Source organism: Lemur catta, chromosome 1 (assembly GCF_020740605.2).
Source record: "Lemur catta isolate mLemCat1 chromosome 1, mLemCat1.pri, whole genome shotgun sequence".
Lineage (NCBI taxonomy): Eukaryota > Metazoa > Chordata > Mammalia > Primates > Lemuridae > Lemur > Lemur catta.
The window spans coordinates 130165518-130185157 of NC_059128.1; the positions used below are offsets into that span (position 1 = coordinate 130165518).

Sequence of the window (19640 nt, forward strand, 5' to 3'; positions counted from 1 at the left end):
CATTGTTAATATTTTTCCTTCTAAATTTTTAGTTTCAAGAGTAATTTTAGAATGTCTGTCACATAGTAGGTCTGCAGTAGACGTTTTTTTTTTTCATTTTCCTTTTGAAAGAAAGGAAAGGGGAAAGAAGGCTATGCTAAGTCTGATTAGGAGCAGAGAGCCAGGGAGCGGATGCTAGATCAGAGAGAATGATGATCTTATTCAAACAGGGCTCCTATCTTCCTACTTCCTATCAAGCTTGACATGCACAATGAATAGTGAACAAATCCAAATTAGATTACTCAACTGCCCTTTTGCCAGGGACATATTGAATTAGCTTCAAATATTTGATTACTTATTTCATGTTACCTCATTGGTAGAACTTGTCTTTCAAAAGACAGGACACAAAAATCCCATCCACAGTCTGATTTAAATAAACAAGAAGCAAAATGATTCCACTTCCAGCCCATATTTCACTATGGAAAACCTCTGATAGTTCAGAAATGTGGAACTCAATATGGCTTCTAGGTACATGAATAAAGGCACAATATTATAGATAATTCTGTTGCGAGCACATTAAATTACCAGTGAATGTTTGTCTTATGTTTCACTGAATAAGGCTTAAATTATTTTAAGATACGCACAACGTGTTCTTTGTGGCTTACGTGCAAATGTGTATATTTGCCTCATGGCTTGCTACATATCCATGATCTGACATTTAGAGACCCACAATCGGAGATAACAAAATAATAGGCAGCAAAAATAGGCCACACTGTTTCCTAGCAGAATATATATTGGCTAAAAATCTTCCATTGAAATATATGCTATTAATATCAACATTCCAACTTCATAGGCATTGGAAATCACAATTTTATTCACATGCTGCGATGTTGTCAAATGTATCACTTTAAATATTTTTTTCTAATTTTCTTTTCACAAAGAAGAGCTTTATTTCTGAAAATTGGCAGTAACAGCTAAGTGACCTGGTAGCATTACTAGACTCTGAGAGTTTCCAGGCGATGCCAGTAAAAATTCCCTGAATTCAATAATTCTGTATTGATTGTGTGTTTATGACTGTTGCCTGAAATCTGCCCATTTTTAACGAAAGATAAAATAAATTAGTAAACCACAAGAAGGATATAAGTCAGTCTCACGGTGATATTTCTAAATACCCATGATATTTGAAGTAAAATGCTCAGGACACCTTTGCAAACACAGTGTAGCTATCCCTTGGATGATAATCTGGGATATATCAGCTGTTTACTGAAGTTTCTTATTTTATGGTGTGGGATATAAAATGAATCACATATTCTCCAAATAAAATAGCAAACAAAATGATAACACTGTCCCCCTTGCAGTCTTTATACCATGTAATGGTTAGAAACCTGGAAGTAACCTTTTTCTATTTTTATTCAGCATAATTATTAAAATAATGTCTTCAGTTCTAACAGTAACAACAGCTACTACTTACATCTGTCTGGCACACAGTATATATTCAACTGAGTAATTAATGAGGTTTTAGACCATGACAATTGATTAATGACTATCCTGATCAAAAGGTGCACTTAGGCAGATTATGCCAGAATAAGTGTTATCCACAACATACTTTTTCTGTCTGTGAGTCCTTCAACCCTATATTTGGGTTATACTAACATATGATTTAGGTTTATCAAAAGAGAAATTTGTCCATTAAAAACCTGAACCCAATTATGACCAAAATTATTTCATTGACTCTCTCCTGATCGGATAACATGTATTATATAATAGAATCTCATGGAAATGAAAGCTTCTCATTATTTTGTTCAATATCTAACTGATCTAGTACTGAAAGATATCTTGCAGAAAGACGAGAACATTGAGTAATTGTTCCAAAGCTAACTTTGGGGCCAGAAGAATTGGTCCTGGTTCTATTGTGATTGCCACTGGGGAGTGATGAGGCACTTCTGGAAAGTCATTAGCACTAATCACAAAAGGAAAAACAATCACACAGTGGGCGCAGGAAGATTAACCCAGGAACAATCTGACTCAGGGGAACAGTTTTGGAAAATAGACTCTGTTTTAATGACATTCCATAGGAAGGTTTGTCTTGGTCCATTCAGGCTGCTTCAACAAACGACCATAGAGTAGATGGCTCTTTCTCATGGCTCTGGAGCCTGGAAGTCCAAGATCAAGGTGCAAACCAAGGGACTGCTTTCTGGTTCATAGATGGCACCTTCCTGCTGTGTCCTCACATGGCTGAGGGGGAAAGGGAGCTCTCTGGCAACTATTTTATAAAGGCACTAATCCCATCCCAAAGGCCCCACCTCCTTGAGCCATCACACTAGGGAAATAAGTCTCAACATACAACTTCTGGAAGGGACAGAAACATTCAGTCTATAGCAAAGTTCCGAAATTATTTTTTAAATGCATTACAAAAGACACAGTTGGAAAGATCATCAATGGTATTTTGGGAGGTTATAACATTTTTTTATTTTCTTCTTTTGGCATAGCTGGACAAGATGATAAATTATACATGGGCGTTCACTACTTTATCTCATTAGTTAGACCAGTTAGAAAAGCAGTGACCATACATTTAAGCGTGTTGGTTATCATTTCTGCATCTCTGGTACTGACTTTGAAAGCTGAAACAAAATGTGGGGTTATTTAATCAGATGCAATGTAAGAACATCAAGGGTGAATGGGAAAGTTGGTTGGATTGGAAGGATTCTGTAACATGTATGGTGATCTATTAATGCTTCTTGCATCTTCATTTGGTTCTTTAGGCAAAGCCATTAGCTTGTTGGCAATAATGATTCTGGTTGGGGATAGCCTGCACAATTTTGCAGATGGCCTCGTGATAGGAGCAGCCTTCTCATCCTCATCGGAGTCGGGAGTGACCACCACAGTTGCTATCTTGTGTCATGAAATTCCGCATGAAATGGGTGAGTTCAGCGGTGGAATCGCTCTTCCCTGCTTGTTGAAAAAGTCGTGCTGTATTTCCAGCTATGGTTTAGTGTGGTTCTTTTTCCGACATACAACTGAAAGATGAATGCTTTCTGTTTATAATTTATTTAAACCAGAAGAGGAAGAACACTAGGAAAAAAAAATTCCTGTATCTTGATAAAATTGAATTAGACTCTTTTATCATCTTTCCCAGGGCCAGAAATGACTCTTTCTGCATACTGGAGAGAGTCATTCGGAGAAACCTCATTTGAAACAGCTTTGGCAAGGACTTGAAAATCTGCATATTAAATATAGGAAAATATTTAGAGGGGAACTTTACCCATTATGTCAGCAAACAGGCCAGTGAGATAAAATAACGTTTAAATTAAAACCAAACCACGGTTTCATCAACCTGATTTGGACACGATGTTGAAAACCAAGCATAACATTGAAATGACAGGTGTGTGGTGGCAGATGCAAACAGGACTCTTTTTCTGGATAATCTTAATAGCCCTGTAATTCCAATCATGCCTCCCAGGAAACAAGATGGGACAAAATGGACATTTTCTGAAACAGACTCAAAATTATAGAGGCTGGTCTGGCACACAAGTGCCCCAGGGAAGAGGACTCAGCAGTCTCTCTGCTTCCACCTTCAGGCCCACACAGGCCCTTGGGCACTCTTACCTTCTTGTGCTTCATGTCCGTTGCTGAAAGTCCTGCCACTGACTCATTTTGACCCATCCTTCTTGGAGCAGTTTATCCAAAATCCTTCCTGAATGCATTAAAATGCACAGTCTGGAAGCCTACCCCCAGCTTTAGCTACTCCAACAGTGGTATAGACTCTGATCCTCAACCCCAAACCACAGGGTGACAATCTGCAGCAGGCCAGCAGAGATGTTTCAAGACTTGTTCATAGGACCAATTATGCAATTGAACTAGGAAACTGAGGTCCCTGGCTGTCTCTTCATTGAATTTCAGTCTCGATCCCTGAAACTAAGAAACAGATGCTCTCAGATTTACTAATTGGTCAATGTTCTTTTGGAGGGAAGGTGCAGAGAATAAGCTCATTTTCCTATAATCATCAAGTCAGTAAAACCATTTTCTAAAGAAAAACTTTGTTTTCGTAACCAACTTTCGCAATTACTTAAAAATCTATTGGGAGGGGTGCAAAAAAAAATCTATTAAGTAGTTTTGTTTTCCCCATAGCAGTTCATGCACGAATGAATGATAAAAGCTCATATACTGTTGTGATTTCACCTAGCAAATTTCTAAGCCAAAAGATTCAGAAACCCTGGGAGAGCAAGTGACTTTCTTTTATATTTATCTAAGTTTAAAAATTCACAGGATATCAGAAACTAAAGAGTACGTTACAAACCTCTTTATATATGGTATCTTTAGGAGCAATGAAAGGAATAGAACTCTTGAAATGCAACTTCCTAATAGTTCCATGAGTTGGCTATGAATCTTAGAGAAAAATAGGAAAGTGTTTTATTAACTGATCATTCAACTTTATTTATAAAATTGGTTCCAGTTGCTGACATTTGAAACAGCCTAATAGCACGTTACTTTTTCCAAAGCCATCATCAGTTAAATGATGATTCTATTTTCTCTTTCCCTTAAACTTCAGGAGACTTTGCTGTGCTCTTAAGCTCTGGACTTTCTATCAAGACTGCCATCCTGATGAATTTCATAAGTGCTCTAACTGCCTTCATAGGACTATACGTTGGCCTTTCAGTGTCAGCTGATCCATGTGTTCAAGACTGGATCTTCACCGTCACTGCTGGGATGTTCTTATATTTATCCTTGGTGGAAATGGTAAGCTTCATGGGTTTTCTGTTTTGTTTTTCTAAGCACTGAAAATGTAAAGCAGAGATAAAGCAATAAAATGGAAGGATAGTTAGGGAGAAGAGAAGAATATAGATAATAATATAAAACTACTACGGAAATACTTTATATTACCCAAAAAGGCAAGTTGTAGGTGGAAAGAACATAATTTGAGATACAGAAAATGTTGATACTCTTTTAGTGAATTTAAGTGGAAAGAATAGAACCTTTATCAGAGAGTGGTCATCAGCTCATTCTGTTCCACCTTTGAATCTGTATGTGACGCCTGTACTTCCAGCTAAAAAATGAAAAGTTCTGTTAAAAAGCCCACTGTCTTATTTATACAATGCAAAATAGTTCCACTGAATTTGTCATGGAATTAAATAGCTGTTTGTCTTAACTGATGACTGAATTTTTAAAAATAATGATTTTATTCTTTAACTTCTAATTGCCAAAGGGCTATCATGGTGGTTAAATGAGAAATAAAGATTATTATAGTATTTGGTCTCTAAAACTACAACATATGGTTTCTAAAGGGCTCCTTGCTGACACTAATGATAACTCAGTCATTACTTTTCATTGTCTATAATCTTATGAGAGAATTGAACCTGGGAAATTTCAAGTTATTTTGCCTCTTAAATTCTGGTCTCTGAAAGATAGAACAGTCTTTCTGAAGATCACTCTCGATTGGACTCATTTACAATTTAAATATCTTCAGGTAAAAGTCATAATGATTATCCTTTCTCAAGGGTTGGAGTAAGGCAAATAAAAATGAAAGAAATTAACAAAAGAAATACTTATGACTAAAAAAATCAACGTAAATAGAAGTCAAATACGTTATTATCTGTATACTGGAGAAGAAAAAGTAAAATACACAGCCTTGAAGGTAATATATGGAACAGATCCATTGGGATTGATAGTGACACGGCTGAATCCAGACATTGTCCTGGAAGTAAGCCAAAATAAATGTTTCATTAGGAAAGATACATGGGACACAGAAACCTGTGCTGATACAACCGGAATAACAGTGCATTCTTGAAGTAGATTTTAATAAGGGAGCTCTCAAAGTAAGCACTACCTACCATTTTAAAGCCTGGTATAAGAGCTTCTAAGCTTCTGGTTGTTTTCTTAATTCTTAATGAGATTCAAGTGGATGAGATAAACACCAAACATACTTCCATGTTTAGAAATGTTCTTATGCATTATTCGTGATGCTCAGAAAATTTCCTAATTTTGATAATGAAGTTAAAAGTGGAAGAAATTTTACCTGCTTTCTGAACCCATTCCCCACCCCGAGATCAATGTTACAGAATCCTGCCATCCTTCCAATTTGAGAAATCTCGATTTCTAGCCTTTTAAGACTTCAAAAACACACTGTCACTCACCCTGTAATGAGCTATCCTTTGTTGAAAACGTCTACATATCAGTCCTCAAATTCACTCTTAAGCCTTCTGATTTTCAGCATTTGATTTTGAATTTCTTTTCTCTTTATGGGTCAGTTGGGGGCAGTTGCTGTATTTTTTTGAAGTTTATTCTGTTTTTAACACAGACTGAATCTCTCTTCAAGTATGATGGATGTCTATGTACGTAGTCCATTCTTTTTCTTTGTTATGGTGTCTACTATCCCAGAATTAATCTGGGAAGATTATCAAAACCCATTTGTCATGTAGAACCCTGAGCTAAATATGTCATTTCCTCCTCAATGTTCCATCTTGTAAGGGTAAGCAATTGCTTATAAGAAAGCAACGTGACTGATATCCTATGATATTCCAACTAGCATGAATCTTGACCTTATTGCAAATTACTATTGGCCAAGAAAAAAAAACTAGCATCCTGGCAAAAAGGCAGGAAAGAAAATACACTGAGTTTCCTGGGGCTACTTCCTACAATCCAGGTCCCCTACTCTCACGGCCTTCTGAGTAACTTCTAAATAAATACATCTCTTTCACATAGCAGTGAGTTTGACTGTTGCTGTACTCTTGGGGATGTGCCAAAGAAAATAGGCTGTCATTTAAAGGGAAGAAAACAAGGTTTCGAGACTCTGTGAAACAGCAAAGAAAATAAATGCAGCAACTAAAGGGTAAAGGGGAATTCTTTCATATACTGGTTATTTGCTAAATCCTGGATATTTACCAGGCACCTTCTGAGCAGGGTTAATGTGAAAAGACTAACTAGATGTTTGTTTTGCTTGTTTGTTTCAAAGAAGTTGGGCATCTTATTTCAAACTCCTAAAAGAAAAAAAAAAAAAAAAAAAAAAACAGAGGCCAAAATGGGACCATTAGCAATGATGTCAACAGAGAAGAAAGTCTTCCCTAGGGAAAACTGCCAGTCTTAATTCTCCAAAGTGGATTGCCTTATCCAAGCGCACTGACTCCCAGTTGCATTGAATTATTTCTAAAGAAAGTTAAGAATGAATGCAGCTCTGGGTGGCCAGAGGAAATTAATGCTCTGTTACAAAGATCAGTGTCCTAAACTGGGTTTTCCCCAAAGCAAAGGCACAAAGACAAAAGCAAGTGTGAAAGCGATTCATTTGGGAGGTGATCCCAGGGAGCAGAAGTGAAGGGCAGACAAAGTGAAACAGAAAAGGAAGAAAAGTCAATACAACAATGTGCTTTTATTAAGTTGACCAGCACAGTGGGGACTATATCACACAGGACTTTCTGAGGGGGCTTAAGAAATGTGCCTTGGACAGTTTAGCTGGGAATGAAAGAAGCTTTATCAATGGGCTCCTGCTGTGCCTGTTATTCAACGCTGGCCCCACAAGCATTAACCCCCACCCACCCCTCCTCATTTGCAGGTCATACATACTTGGGTGCCAAATGGCATTTCCAATGGGAGGCCCCTGCCATCACATCAGAGAAGCCCAGGGCAGGAGAAAGAGGAATGCAGTGTGGGCTGGAAGCGAGATTATGCACAACTAGTCAACTCTTCCTTGGAACTGATCTCTGCAGCAGTGGCTAGGGGCAGAGATGGGGCAGAGAGAATCTGCAGTGGCACACACTTGATGGCCATTAACAGGTCACCCTCAGTGTGTTCATGCCCTGCTTCCCTTTGAAGTGCCGTCTGTCCCAAAGTCCCTTCATGGAGGTAGCCAACCAAAAATGCCACAAAGATTTAATACAAAATAGTTGGTGGAACAAGCTCCAAACCCTGCTGGTCTTGAGGCCATAGCTGACATTCATCATCTTCATCTCTGTCCTCCTGTACCCAATCTTGATTCTCCTTCACTCCAGGTGGCACTTTGGCTGATCTAGGTTGTTCTCCTGGTAGGGGCAACCCAGGTCTTCACCGAGGGTCTGAGTCACTCGCTTTGTCTTTGTCAGGCCATTTCCTTTAGTTGCCTGTTGACCATTGTTACCAGGCATAGAAGTACCAAGAGATGCTCCAAGGAATCCCTCAGTTTCTAGATATATTCCTTCTTTTCTGACTGTGTAGCACTAACCCTAACTCCTCGTGGCAGTCAGTGACAACTACTCCCACCAGCATAGTAACTTTTTCCTCTGTTATTTGGCCCCGTATAAGGAGACCCAAATGACCAGGTGATAATGATAGCTTCAAGTTCACTGGAAACTTTATGGTATTCCCTGGTGCATTCTCCCAAAGAACAAGCATCTGTGATCTGACAGTGCCTGAGTTTACAGGAATAGGAGGCACAGGTTCCATAAATAGAAAAACTAGCAATGGCTATGTACCAGTTCTTTATGATTTTTCAGTTGTTTCTGCCCAATCTCTTATTTCTTTCCCTCTTACTTTGTATTTAATTTTCTCTTTACTTTCTTTATGAGGTATAATCTTATACCATTGATATTAAATCTTTCTTTTCTAATATTAGCACTTAAAGCTGTAAGTTTCTGTTGAATCACTGCTTTAGCTGAATCCAGTATATTTTAATACATTGTGTTTTCAGTACTGATCAGTCTGAAATGCTTTTGAATTTCCCATATAATGTTTTTCTTTTTTGATCCATGGGTTATATGGAAGTATGTTGCCTAATCACTATCTGGAAGCTTTCTAAATATCTTTTAGTTGTTGACTTTAATTCCTTCTTAGTTAGAGAATATATTCTATATGATTTAAGTCCCTTAAAATGTTTTGAAACTTGTTTTGTGAGCCAGCATAAAAAAATACAGATATAGTCTAATCTTGGCTCCATGTGCATTTGAAAACTGCATCAATATAGACAAATTATTGGGTATGGGGTTCTGTGAATGTCAAGTTAAGCTGGCTGATAATGTTCATGTTTTCAAATTCCATACTAATTACTATCTCTGCTTGTTAAAATATTGACCTGTATTTATGGGTTTGCCTATTTCTTCGGTTCTGCCTACTTTGCTTCATGTGTTTGAAGCTTTTATCTGATGCATGCATATTTAGCAGTTGTCTTAATTCAGGTTGCTATAACAAAAATACCATTGACTGGGTGACTTAAACAACAGAAATTTGCTTCTCACAGTCTGTAGACTGGGAAGTCCAAGATCAAAATGCTGGATGATTTGGTTCCTGGTGAGGACTCTCTTCCTGGTTTGCAGACAGATGCCTTCTTGCTCTGTCCTTACATGGCAAATGATAGAGTGTGAGAGTAGGTATACGAGAGACTTTTCTTCTAAGGACACTATTCCCATCATGGGGGCCCCATCCTCATGACCTCATGTAAACCTAATTACCTCCCAAAGGCCTCATTTCCAAATACCTTCGCATTGGAAATTAGAATTTCAACATATACATTTTTGGGGGGCGGATACAAACATTCAGTTTATAGCAGGGTTGTTATATTGACCTGCTAAATTGATACTTTTACTGCCCTAAACAGCCCTCTTTATTTTTGGTAAAACTACTTATCTTGAGTTCTCCTTTGATGTTCACATAGTCTGATCTGCTTTCCTTCTCACTGTTGGCACAGAATGTCTTTTCCTTCCTTTTACTTTCTGATTATCTTTTGGAAAGTAAAGAGGTGGGTCCTAGATAGAGTATCTGAATATGCATGTAACAGGAGAATTGTCGGCAGTCTCTGTGGTTAGTAGGTTAGTATGCATTTGTCCACTTTTTCTAAATCTTATAACCAGTTCTGTTGGTTCGCTGTCTTTTTCATAGTCTCATGTTTACTACAAATATTTCCTGAGATTTGTTCTCTATAGGTAGAGTGGCCTTCCAAAAATGTATACATCCTAATGGGGGAAACTGTAAATATGTTATTTTACATGTCAAAAAGGACTTTGTAGATGTGAAAGTGTACGACCTTGAGATGGGGGAGATTGCCCTAGATTATCTGGGTGGGTACAGTGTGATCAGAGGATCCTTAATAGTGGAGACCCTTTTCCCAGTTGCAGTCAGAGAAAGAGATGTGATGATGAAAGAAAGGTGAGAGAGATTCAGCCTTGCTGACCTTGAAGATGGAGGAAGTGGCCAGCACCGAAGGAGTCCAGGCACCCTCTAGAGGTTGGAACAGGCAGGGCAGCAGATTGCTCTGAGAGCCTCGAGGAAGGAACACAACTTTACCCACACGTGGATATCAGTCCAGTGGGACCCATGTCAGACTGATGACAGAATTATAATAAGTTTGTGTTGTGTTAAGCCACCAAGTTTGTGGTCATTTGTTAACAGATAATACATCCCTGTGCTACTAACCTTGATACTAATGTGATTAAGCATGAAGCCAACATCACATTCTGTCTGAGAACCTAAAGCTCCTTCTAAGAAAATTTTCAGAACTGGAAGCCTAGAGAATTTCTCATATCCAGCCTTTCTGAAGTTTGTACAAAATTATTCAAATAGAAGGAAAAGACAAACCCTCAAAATATTTTTCCCCCAGCAGTTTGGATAAGAGAGACTTTATTTTTAAATAATTTATTATTTAAGGCATAAATTAATTTAAAAAAACATAAATGGGTTAGGCCAAGGAAAGGTTTATTTTGGATCTGAAGCAAAGTTTGAAACCTTTAGGGATTTTCCCTAAGATTTTAGATCCTGCGGAAACTGTTTCCATGGCAACAGGACTGTAGAAACCCCAGGGGACTATCACCATAGATGTAACTAGAGATGTCCCCGGAATGGGGGGAACTGGACAACTGCCCAAGATCTAATACGTAAATAGAACCCAAGCTGCTGGCCGAGGAGCTGTAACTCAGGAGTCAGGTGGTGGAGAAGGAAGTGTGTTGCCCATTCATGCCAAAACAAAACTCAGATGTCCCCTCCATGCACATCCAAAACAAATTAATTGCAAGTGGACCCTATTTTCAACCTCCTTCTTCCACCAATCTCCTTTACCGCATGCCTTTCCAGATCTCTTCTTCCCCACACACTTTTTTTGGTTGTGCCTTTAAAACTTCTTTTCCTCTTCAAGACCTTATTTCACTTCTCTTAATCACAGGAGAGGAGACAGCTAGAATGAAGAGCAGTCACTTAGGGCAATTTATGGAACAATGCTCTTCTGGGAAGTGTCTCCCAGAAGTAATATCACAGCCAGAACTTTCCATGGAGTATTTTCCAACTTCCAGATAATTTTCTTGTGTGAGAGGGTAGGGTGAAAAGGGTATTTTGAGTATGAGTTTAAGATTCGTTGCCTTTAAAGCATACAAAAAAATCCAAAACATAAGATCTGCATATGAAATCTAGTCAATAAATAGGATTATCAACAGTCCAAATGAAGAGTGTCCAGTACAGTTCAGCCAATGATCTACAGTCACCAAGTTGGGGTCTGGTAAATGAACCCTTTCTTCACCCAAAAACCTAGTGAGTCATCCTTTCTTTGAAGTTGGGCAGTACCTAGGTGTGATCCTTTTCAACATTATCCATCTGCAGGAAGAAGATACTGATATTTTGTTTGAAAAAGATATATGAAGTTACCTTGATATATATATTTATTTTCAACCAATATTATACTTAAAATCAATGAGTGCCACTAGCATTGCATTAAATATTCTTTTTTGCTGAGAAAGAAATGGCAGGCATTTAAAACCCATTTCAGGCAGCAAAATTAATATAATTTAACATGCACGATTATTTCTTCATAAAAGCAAGAAGTATGAATCATTCTTACCAACAATTTTGAAAGACTTCCATTCTCTTTTTGTAAAAATCGGTCAAACCCAACACTTAGAAATTTTGTACTGAGAAAATGATGAGTAGATCCAACTTCGATCAAGGCTGAACTCTCTCGGTAACTTTTAAAAAATTGACCACTAGCAAGTCTGTATTTTTTTGTTCCTCATAGCTCTTTTCTTCAAGTTCTTCTTTCAAACCATGCATACATACATCTCTTCCAAAGTAATCATTTCTTTAAAAAAAATGTAGTTGACCTTTGAACACTGTGAGTTTGAACTGCATGGGTTCACTGACAGAATTTCTTCTGTCTCTGCCACCCTGGGACAAGACCAGCCCGTGATCTTCCTCCTCCTCCTCCTCAGCCTATTCAAGGTGATGATGATGAGAATGAAAACCTTTATGATAATCCACTTCTACTTAGTGAATAGTAAATATATTTTCTCTCCCTTCATAATCTCTCTCTAGCTTACTTTATTGTAAGAACAGAGTTTATAATACATATAAGATACAAAATATGCATCAGTTGACTTTATGTTATTGGTAAGGTTTCTGGTCAACAGTAGACTATTGGTAATTACGTTTTGAGGGAGTCAAAGCTTATATGCAGGTTTTTGACTGTGTGGAGGTTGGTGCTCTAATCCCAGCATTGTTCAAGGATCAACTGTACTAAAGCTGGCTACTGTTTGTCTTTGCTGAGCTATACAAATAAGAATTTGAGGCACTTCCCCTAAGGAAAAAAATGGAGCAGTGAATTATTAAATACAAGTTAAAAGCAGGTAATAGTTTTGTCTCTCCTAATCGTATGTGGCAATGATGAGATCTTTATCTTATAATTCACAGTTTTCAAAAGAGAAATTTTCATTTATCATCTGCAAACTGCTTCCTGAATTGCTTAGGGAAGACCCCACTGGAAAGTTATAGGCCTATAAGATTCTGTATTTAAATATTCAGCAAATAAAATTTGCAATGCTGCAGTCTTTAAGCCTCTGGTTTGGCTGTCCAGATACATTGGAAGCTGTGATCCTGGCTTTTTTGCTTGATAAGGAAAATTAAAACTGTTATATTAAATTTTTTTTTTTTTTTGAACACAGTTACTAATTGAAAAAGGCCTAAATTCAAAATAAGACCTGTGTCAATGAGAACAAATCTCCCAATTCCGGAATATTGTTGAGTCACCATAGTAATGTGTTGAGGATCTTACTATTACTAATCAAATATGATTCCAAAATAGAACACACTCTGACATCCCTCTTGTTATTGATGTCAAAAGAAGGAACAACCAAAAAAATGAATTCCATAAAAGAAAAGGAAAAATGTACATAATAAACACAGGATAGCCACACTCAAATTTTATTGAATTAAACTCCTGGGAGGTTGTTCAAAGCAAGAATTTATATAGTAATTTCAAGCAAACATTTCAGAGATAATTTTTATTCTTCAGAATGTTGTAGAAAGAGAAATTGTAGAGGGCCTTCCTAAGATGCTGTAGCTGATAAAAACTCATCTCCATGGAGACAGGTAATCTTTCCCAACAGGTCCAGCTTCCTTATTCAATAAATACTGTAATATTATAATTTTATAATATTTATATTGCAATAAGCTTAAAAATAAACAATATTAATATTATAATAACCTAGAAAACTAAGTAGTTAATCAATAATCTAAAAAGCTAAACAGTTAAAGCTTTTGAAATCTTGGAGTACATGAGTGTATTTATTGTGTTAAAATACATATGATATAAAATTTACTATTTCAACCATTTTTTGGTTATACAGCATTAACTACATTTATGTTGTACCATCACTATTATCTATCTCCAGAGTTTGCTATCTTCCCGAGGTGAAACTCTGTACCCGTTAAATAATAATTCCCCATTTCCCACCTCCCCTCAGTGTCCCTGACAAGCAATGGTCTATTTTCTGTCTCTCTGAATTTGACAACCATAGGTACCTCATGTAAGTGGAATCATATAATATTTGTTCTTTTGTATCTGGTTTATTTCTCTTAGCATAATGTTTTTAAGTTTCATCCATGTTATGGCATGTGTCAGAATTTCATACCTTTTTAAGATTAAATAATATTCCATTGTATGTATATCTATCTATATATCATTTATTGATTTATCCTTTGTTGGACATTTGGCTACTGTGAGTAACACTGCTATGAACATGGACATACAAATATCTTTTTGAGTTTCTGCTTTCAATTCTTTTGAGTATATACTTAGGAGTGGAATGGCTGGATGATATGGTGATTTTATTTTTAACTTTTTGAGGAACCACCATACTCTTTTTCATAGTGGCTCTGCCATTTTGTATACCCACAAGGAAGGCACATCAAAGGTTGCAATTTCTCCACATCCTCACCAACATTTGTTATTTTGTTTTTTTTTCTTTTTAAGTCTTTTTTTTTAATTTTTAAAAGAATAGCTATTATGGCTTGCATATTTATGTCCTCCCAAAATTCATATGTTGAAATTCTAATCCCCAGTGGGATTAGGAAACGCAGGGCCTTTGATTGGTAATTAGGTTTTGATAAAGTCATGAAGGGATTAATTCCATGATGGGATTAGTGTCCTTAAAAGAAGGGAAATAGACTAGAGATTTATCCTTTCCCTTTCCCTATGTGAGGATACAAGAGAAGACAGACTTCTGCAAACCAGGAAGAGGGTCCTCACCCTCTTAATGATAAATCTGCAAGTAATCTGACTTTGGACTTCCCAACCTCCAGAACTGTGCAAAATAAATTTTTGTTGTTAATCTACCCACTCTATGATATCTTACTGTAGCAGCCCAAACTGACTAAGACAATAGCCATCACAATGGATGTGAAGTAATACAGCACCGTGGCTTTTATTTCCATTTCCCTAATGATTAGTGATGTTGAGCATCATTTTTTGTACTTATTGGCCATTTTTATATCTTCTTTGAAGAAATGTCTATTCAAGTCCTTTGCACATTCTTAAATTGAGTTGTTTGGTTTTCTGTTGAATTGTAAGAGTTTTTTATGGTTATCATAAACCCATTGTTAACCATACGGATCAACTCGCTGTAAGTACATCTAATTTAAACATTAAATAAATGTAATTAAAATATAAATAACATGTGAAATATACAATCAAATGTTTTAGCTTCTTTTAGTTAATTCCCTTTACTACAAAATCAGAAATTGGATTATGTTTTATCTGCATTCTATAGATTATTTTCAGGATGTCATTTTAAATTTGTAATAATTGATGAGTCATATAGGGCTTCTCTAAAGTAGCATGTTCAAACATGGCTTCAAAACACCAAAGGGCCTGTAATTTGTTTAAATCCATTCATCATGAGAGCAGTTTGGGATTCCTACTTTGTCACTGCTTTGTGCTGGGGTGTGAGATACCAGATCACAATAATCCAAATCCTCACTCCATCAAATTAACTAATTAAAAGGAGGAAACACCCATTGCAAGCACACCCAAACAGAACATTCAGGATACTCCTTTACAGACAGTTAAAAATGTGTCAACCTGTTTTCCATTGCCATAAATGTAAAGCCCTTGAATATTTTATGTGCTTGATCTTTTATTTGGCAGTTAAAATAATCTAATAGTTCTCACGGGAGGTGATTTTTATTCCCCAGGGGACATTTGCCCTCAAAATGTCTGAAGGCATTTTTGGTTGTCATGACTGGAGGCAGAGGTATCCTGACTCCAGTAGAGGCCCAGGGATTCTGCTAAACATCCTACAGTGGACAGAAGAGACCCCACAACAAAAAACTATCTGATCCAAAATGTCAGTAATGCCAGGATTGAGTTACATCTCCAATCCATGTTGACCTGAGTGTGCACCCCAATAGGAATGACTATGTCAGAAAGAGATGCCCTCATTCTGAGAGTCTCAGGATTGAAAATAATATGACACAAGAACATTCTGGGGCACTTCGCATAGATGCTTGAGTGAATCTTTCCCTCTAAATGGTGTTATGGCATTTCACAAACATGAAACAGTGCCATGAGCTTCTCTAATAATAAAATATAGCCATAGGAGATGATTTTTTTTAACTATTCTAAATATCAGGAGGAGCTTGGCCATCTATCTATATCTATATATGCTTGGTCATATATATATATGTGTTTTGCAACAACATGCATTTAACAGTTTTGTAAACCTTAATAAAACAGTCAAAAATAATACTTTTATGTATTATCTATTTTACATTTAAACATTTTCTGAAAACAAAAGAAAGAAGAATTGGGGTTGCTTGATAGCTATATCATTCTAAGACTTCACCGATGCTGGGATCCTTACAAGCACAATCAAATGGCTTAATCTGGCTTCTATTTCAAAACTGTGGTAGAGTAGGTATTAAGCATTTTCTAACTGTTTGGGGAATTTTAAAGGTTATTAAGTTCTGAATAACAGAGTCTCTCATGTTTTCCCACCGAGCTTTTCCCAGCAGTTGAATATATCTGGATCTTATTCTGGTTTTTTTATTCTTTTTTTAGCTTCCTGAGATGACTCATGTTCAAACACAACGACCCTGGGTGATGTTTCTCCTGCAGAATTTTGGATTGATCCTAGGTTGGCTTTCTCTCCTCCTCTTGGCTATATATGAACAAAATATTAAAATATAAGTTAGCACCCTCAAAATCCTTCGGAAATGATTTTATGTGGTCTCGCTTTGTTTCTTTTGTTGCACTCTATGGTGATTTGTAAATTAAGTATTGTTTTCCTTAGGTGAAATGTGTGTCTTTTAGTTCATTAACTTATTAATTTTATAAAGTAATTTTGTTTTTGAAAATTTGTAAAAGTCAAACTGTCCTTAATTGAATTTTGGTTTTTGTTCCCAACACCACGATAAAACTTGTTTTTTTTAAAAAAAAAAATTAGTAAATTATGAATGAATTCTAGTAAACTTTAAAAAAAATATTGTGTCTCCAAGAAAGAATGTATGTTTGTAGTATTTGAAGTAGAAGATGCCTTTTGGGATAAAATCAACTGCAACTTCTTTGATGTCAATAACATATGTTTTTTTCTGTGAGATTATAAACCATAAGCAAACGAAGTGACAAAAACCATAATAAAGTCTAGTTTCAATGTGATGGTTTGTATTACCTTCTATTACTGGATGTCAGATTCTGAGTTATCTTTTAAAAAATCAATATAGTATAGTTCACTGACTCAAGGTACTCATGAATAAGCCATCTTGGTGAGCCTAAAGGATAGTATGTCAGCATTCTTCTCTATAAGTCACCAAACAAAATCTGTTCCTGGCAAGGGGAACTGGAAACAAAAGATGAGTTCAAAATTTTTTAAAATAATAAAGCTTGAGTCAGGCAGTAGATTAATGCCTCAACACTCAGAGATTTAACAGTATATTTATGGGAATAATCTCACTGACAAGTGAGATATATTTTATATTCTTTTTGAGGAAACAGAATCCTAAACAGGATTTTTTTAGTAGCTAAGTTCATGAAATCAACAAGCAACATTATTGATAACCTAGCAAGATTGTTAAAACAGAAAATAACCCTGGCTTTCATCATTTTCTTTGGAAAATGGATGCCTAACACTTTCCTTATTTTTTTAATGATATGTCTTGACAAGGGAAAAAGCCCATTTGACTGCCAACATGACTCATGGCACTAAGTCAAATACATCCCTCCTACCCCTTCCTCACTAATAGGTAGATACTCTTTGCCATACTCCACTCAAACACAGCCTTTTTTCAACCACCTTTGAGTTCAAAATGAGGTGAGTTTTTTTCTCCAGTTGTCTTTAGAGCTTGATTTAAGGGAATGTCATTGTATAGTGTCATAGTTCTCAAACTCTGGCATACAGTAGGATCCACTGGAAGGCTTATCCATGGAAAATACAGCCTGCTGGGCTCCATCCCTGGAGTTTCTGATTCTGTAGGTCTGGAATGAGACCTGAGACCTTGATTTTGAACCACTTCCAGGTGAGGCTGATTCTGCCACCTGGAACGCCACTCTGAAGGCACCACTGGTATGATGGAAGTCAGGCAGCTTTGATTTCAAGAAAGAGCAGGTGCACGACTCTTGCCCGAGAGCTGTGTGCTTTTGAGCAAGTCGGTTAACACATGTACAACCTTCATGCTAGATGTGAATTTCTAGGCTGAAACTTCCTTCTTGTCCCCTTGCCTTGGAGCATCAGATCCATCCCAGGAGTTGCTGGGTGAAGAGTCCACAGTTCATGCTGTTACTCATATTTGTCCCGAAAGGTAAGCAGATTTGACACGTAGAACTTTGCCTCCCTTTTCTTTTGTTAGGGAGTAAATTTTAACTGAACAAAAATCCCTCTGTACAGGTCAACACTGTGTGGAGTTTGAGTTTTTGGCACTGTCTGTGTTTGGGTTTTTTTTGTGACCAGGCTCTGATTTTGACATTAAGCCTTAATTTATGCCAACTTAATTAGAAAAGCTCTGATGGATGACTTTGTTCCAAGTTCAAGTTTAGAGTTGTTTGGGGCTGGCTAAATTAAAATTTTCGGCGTGAGCTGCTCACTCCATAACCCGCAAGTTAGAGCAAGTTGAATTTGACCTTCTGGGAAAGTTGGAAGTAGGCTTGAAGGGAGATGTCAGTCAGAAGGATTTAGAGGGACATCCTCAGTATTTTGCAGGTCTATCATTAGCATGCCCTGATGGTGAGCAGAAAGAGATTATCTGCAGGAGTCATCTTAAGGATATTGTGATATAGTGACTCCTGAGGACATTTTTCTAGATCACCATTTCTCCTCATCTGCTGGCTTCTTGCTAATCCACACCGTAGCCTGAGATGGACCTCCAGCCATAAGCAATCTGAGAATTGCTAGAAAATCTCTATTCCTCAACATTGAGCGGTAATAGTAAAACCATGAGGACAACCATTTGCCTTCTAAATATGAACAGAGTCTAAATTTGGGATGACTGAATACTGTCATCTTTTTCAAGCTATCTAAGTTGTGTGTTACTCACTGATCTTCGGGGTGAGTGGTGTTTTCCTTGAAACCAGATCTCTCAATAACATTTCAGTACCTCTGTTTCCCAGGCCTAAATTTAGGATTCCATTGTATTTCTACTTGGTGATGGAGGAGTTGTTTTTTTTGTTTTTTGTTTTTTGTTTTGTTTGGTTTTTTGCGGGGTTTTTTTTTTCCCACTGAACTAGAAATGTTCCTGGAGAAAAACCAAAGAGCAAATCTACAGAAATCTTATTTAAACATCCATCATTGCTGACAGGGCCATCTTTAGGGACAGGGGAATAGGTCCCTGTTGCTGTGATGTGGAATGCCAGAGCCTGGGAAGGTAACTTCTCTGCTGTGTGTCGAACAGGACTGGAGTCTCATATAAATGTGTCCATGAATTCTGACCACTACCAACCCCTCTACCCCCTTCCCTGAATCCACACTTGCAGGTGAGACTGTCCCTTTCCTTGTGAGACACACCTCTCAGGATACTGCACGTTTATAACTTCCTTTCTTCTAAACTGGAAGGGGGGGAAGGCTGGAATAGGAGGCTTCTCATCACCAGGGTAGACTGGGCTCTTGTGTGGTCACTAAGAATTCAGGCTTTGAGTTGGAATCTTGGTTCACGTCCCAGCTACACTGCTTAATAGCCTTGTAGTGTCTTTGAACAATAATTTCTTATGTAAAATAGGGCTGAAAAGACACCTTCTCTTATAGGATTATGGTGAGGTCTGTATGAGATATTGCTCATGAAGTATGTAGCACAGTGCTTGGAAGATACTAATTATTCAATAATTATTAAATCATCATCATTATTGGTCTCCTCTTATACATCACAGCTTCATAATTAACTTCTCGGTGCTATGCTTTTGCTCAAAGAGATATCAAGCCTTTTTATATCTTTGCAGTCTTTTATCAAGTCTGCAAACCAAC

At 37.1% G+C, this 19640-nt stretch overlaps 1 protein-coding gene across 3 annotated transcripts in view; it reads left to right on the plus strand.

Annotated features, from left to right (window-relative positions):
* The window catches only part of SLC39A12 (solute carrier family 39 member 12), a 45165-nt gene extending 28668 nt beyond the window's left edge, over nt 1-16497 (plus strand). For all 3 annotated transcript variants that reach the window (XM_045534244.1, XM_045534253.1, XM_045534261.1), the window contains 3 exons: nt 2742-2900; nt 4529-4716; nt 16253-16497. In XM_045534244.1, the coding sequence (XP_045390200.1) occupies nt 2742-2900; nt 4529-4716; nt 16253-16381 (476 nt within the window). In that variant the 3' untranslated portion in view covers nt 16382-16497. The remainder of the gene's footprint in view (nt 1-2741; nt 2901-4528; nt 4717-16252) is intronic.
* Nucleotides 16498-19640: the final 3143 nt, after the last annotated feature.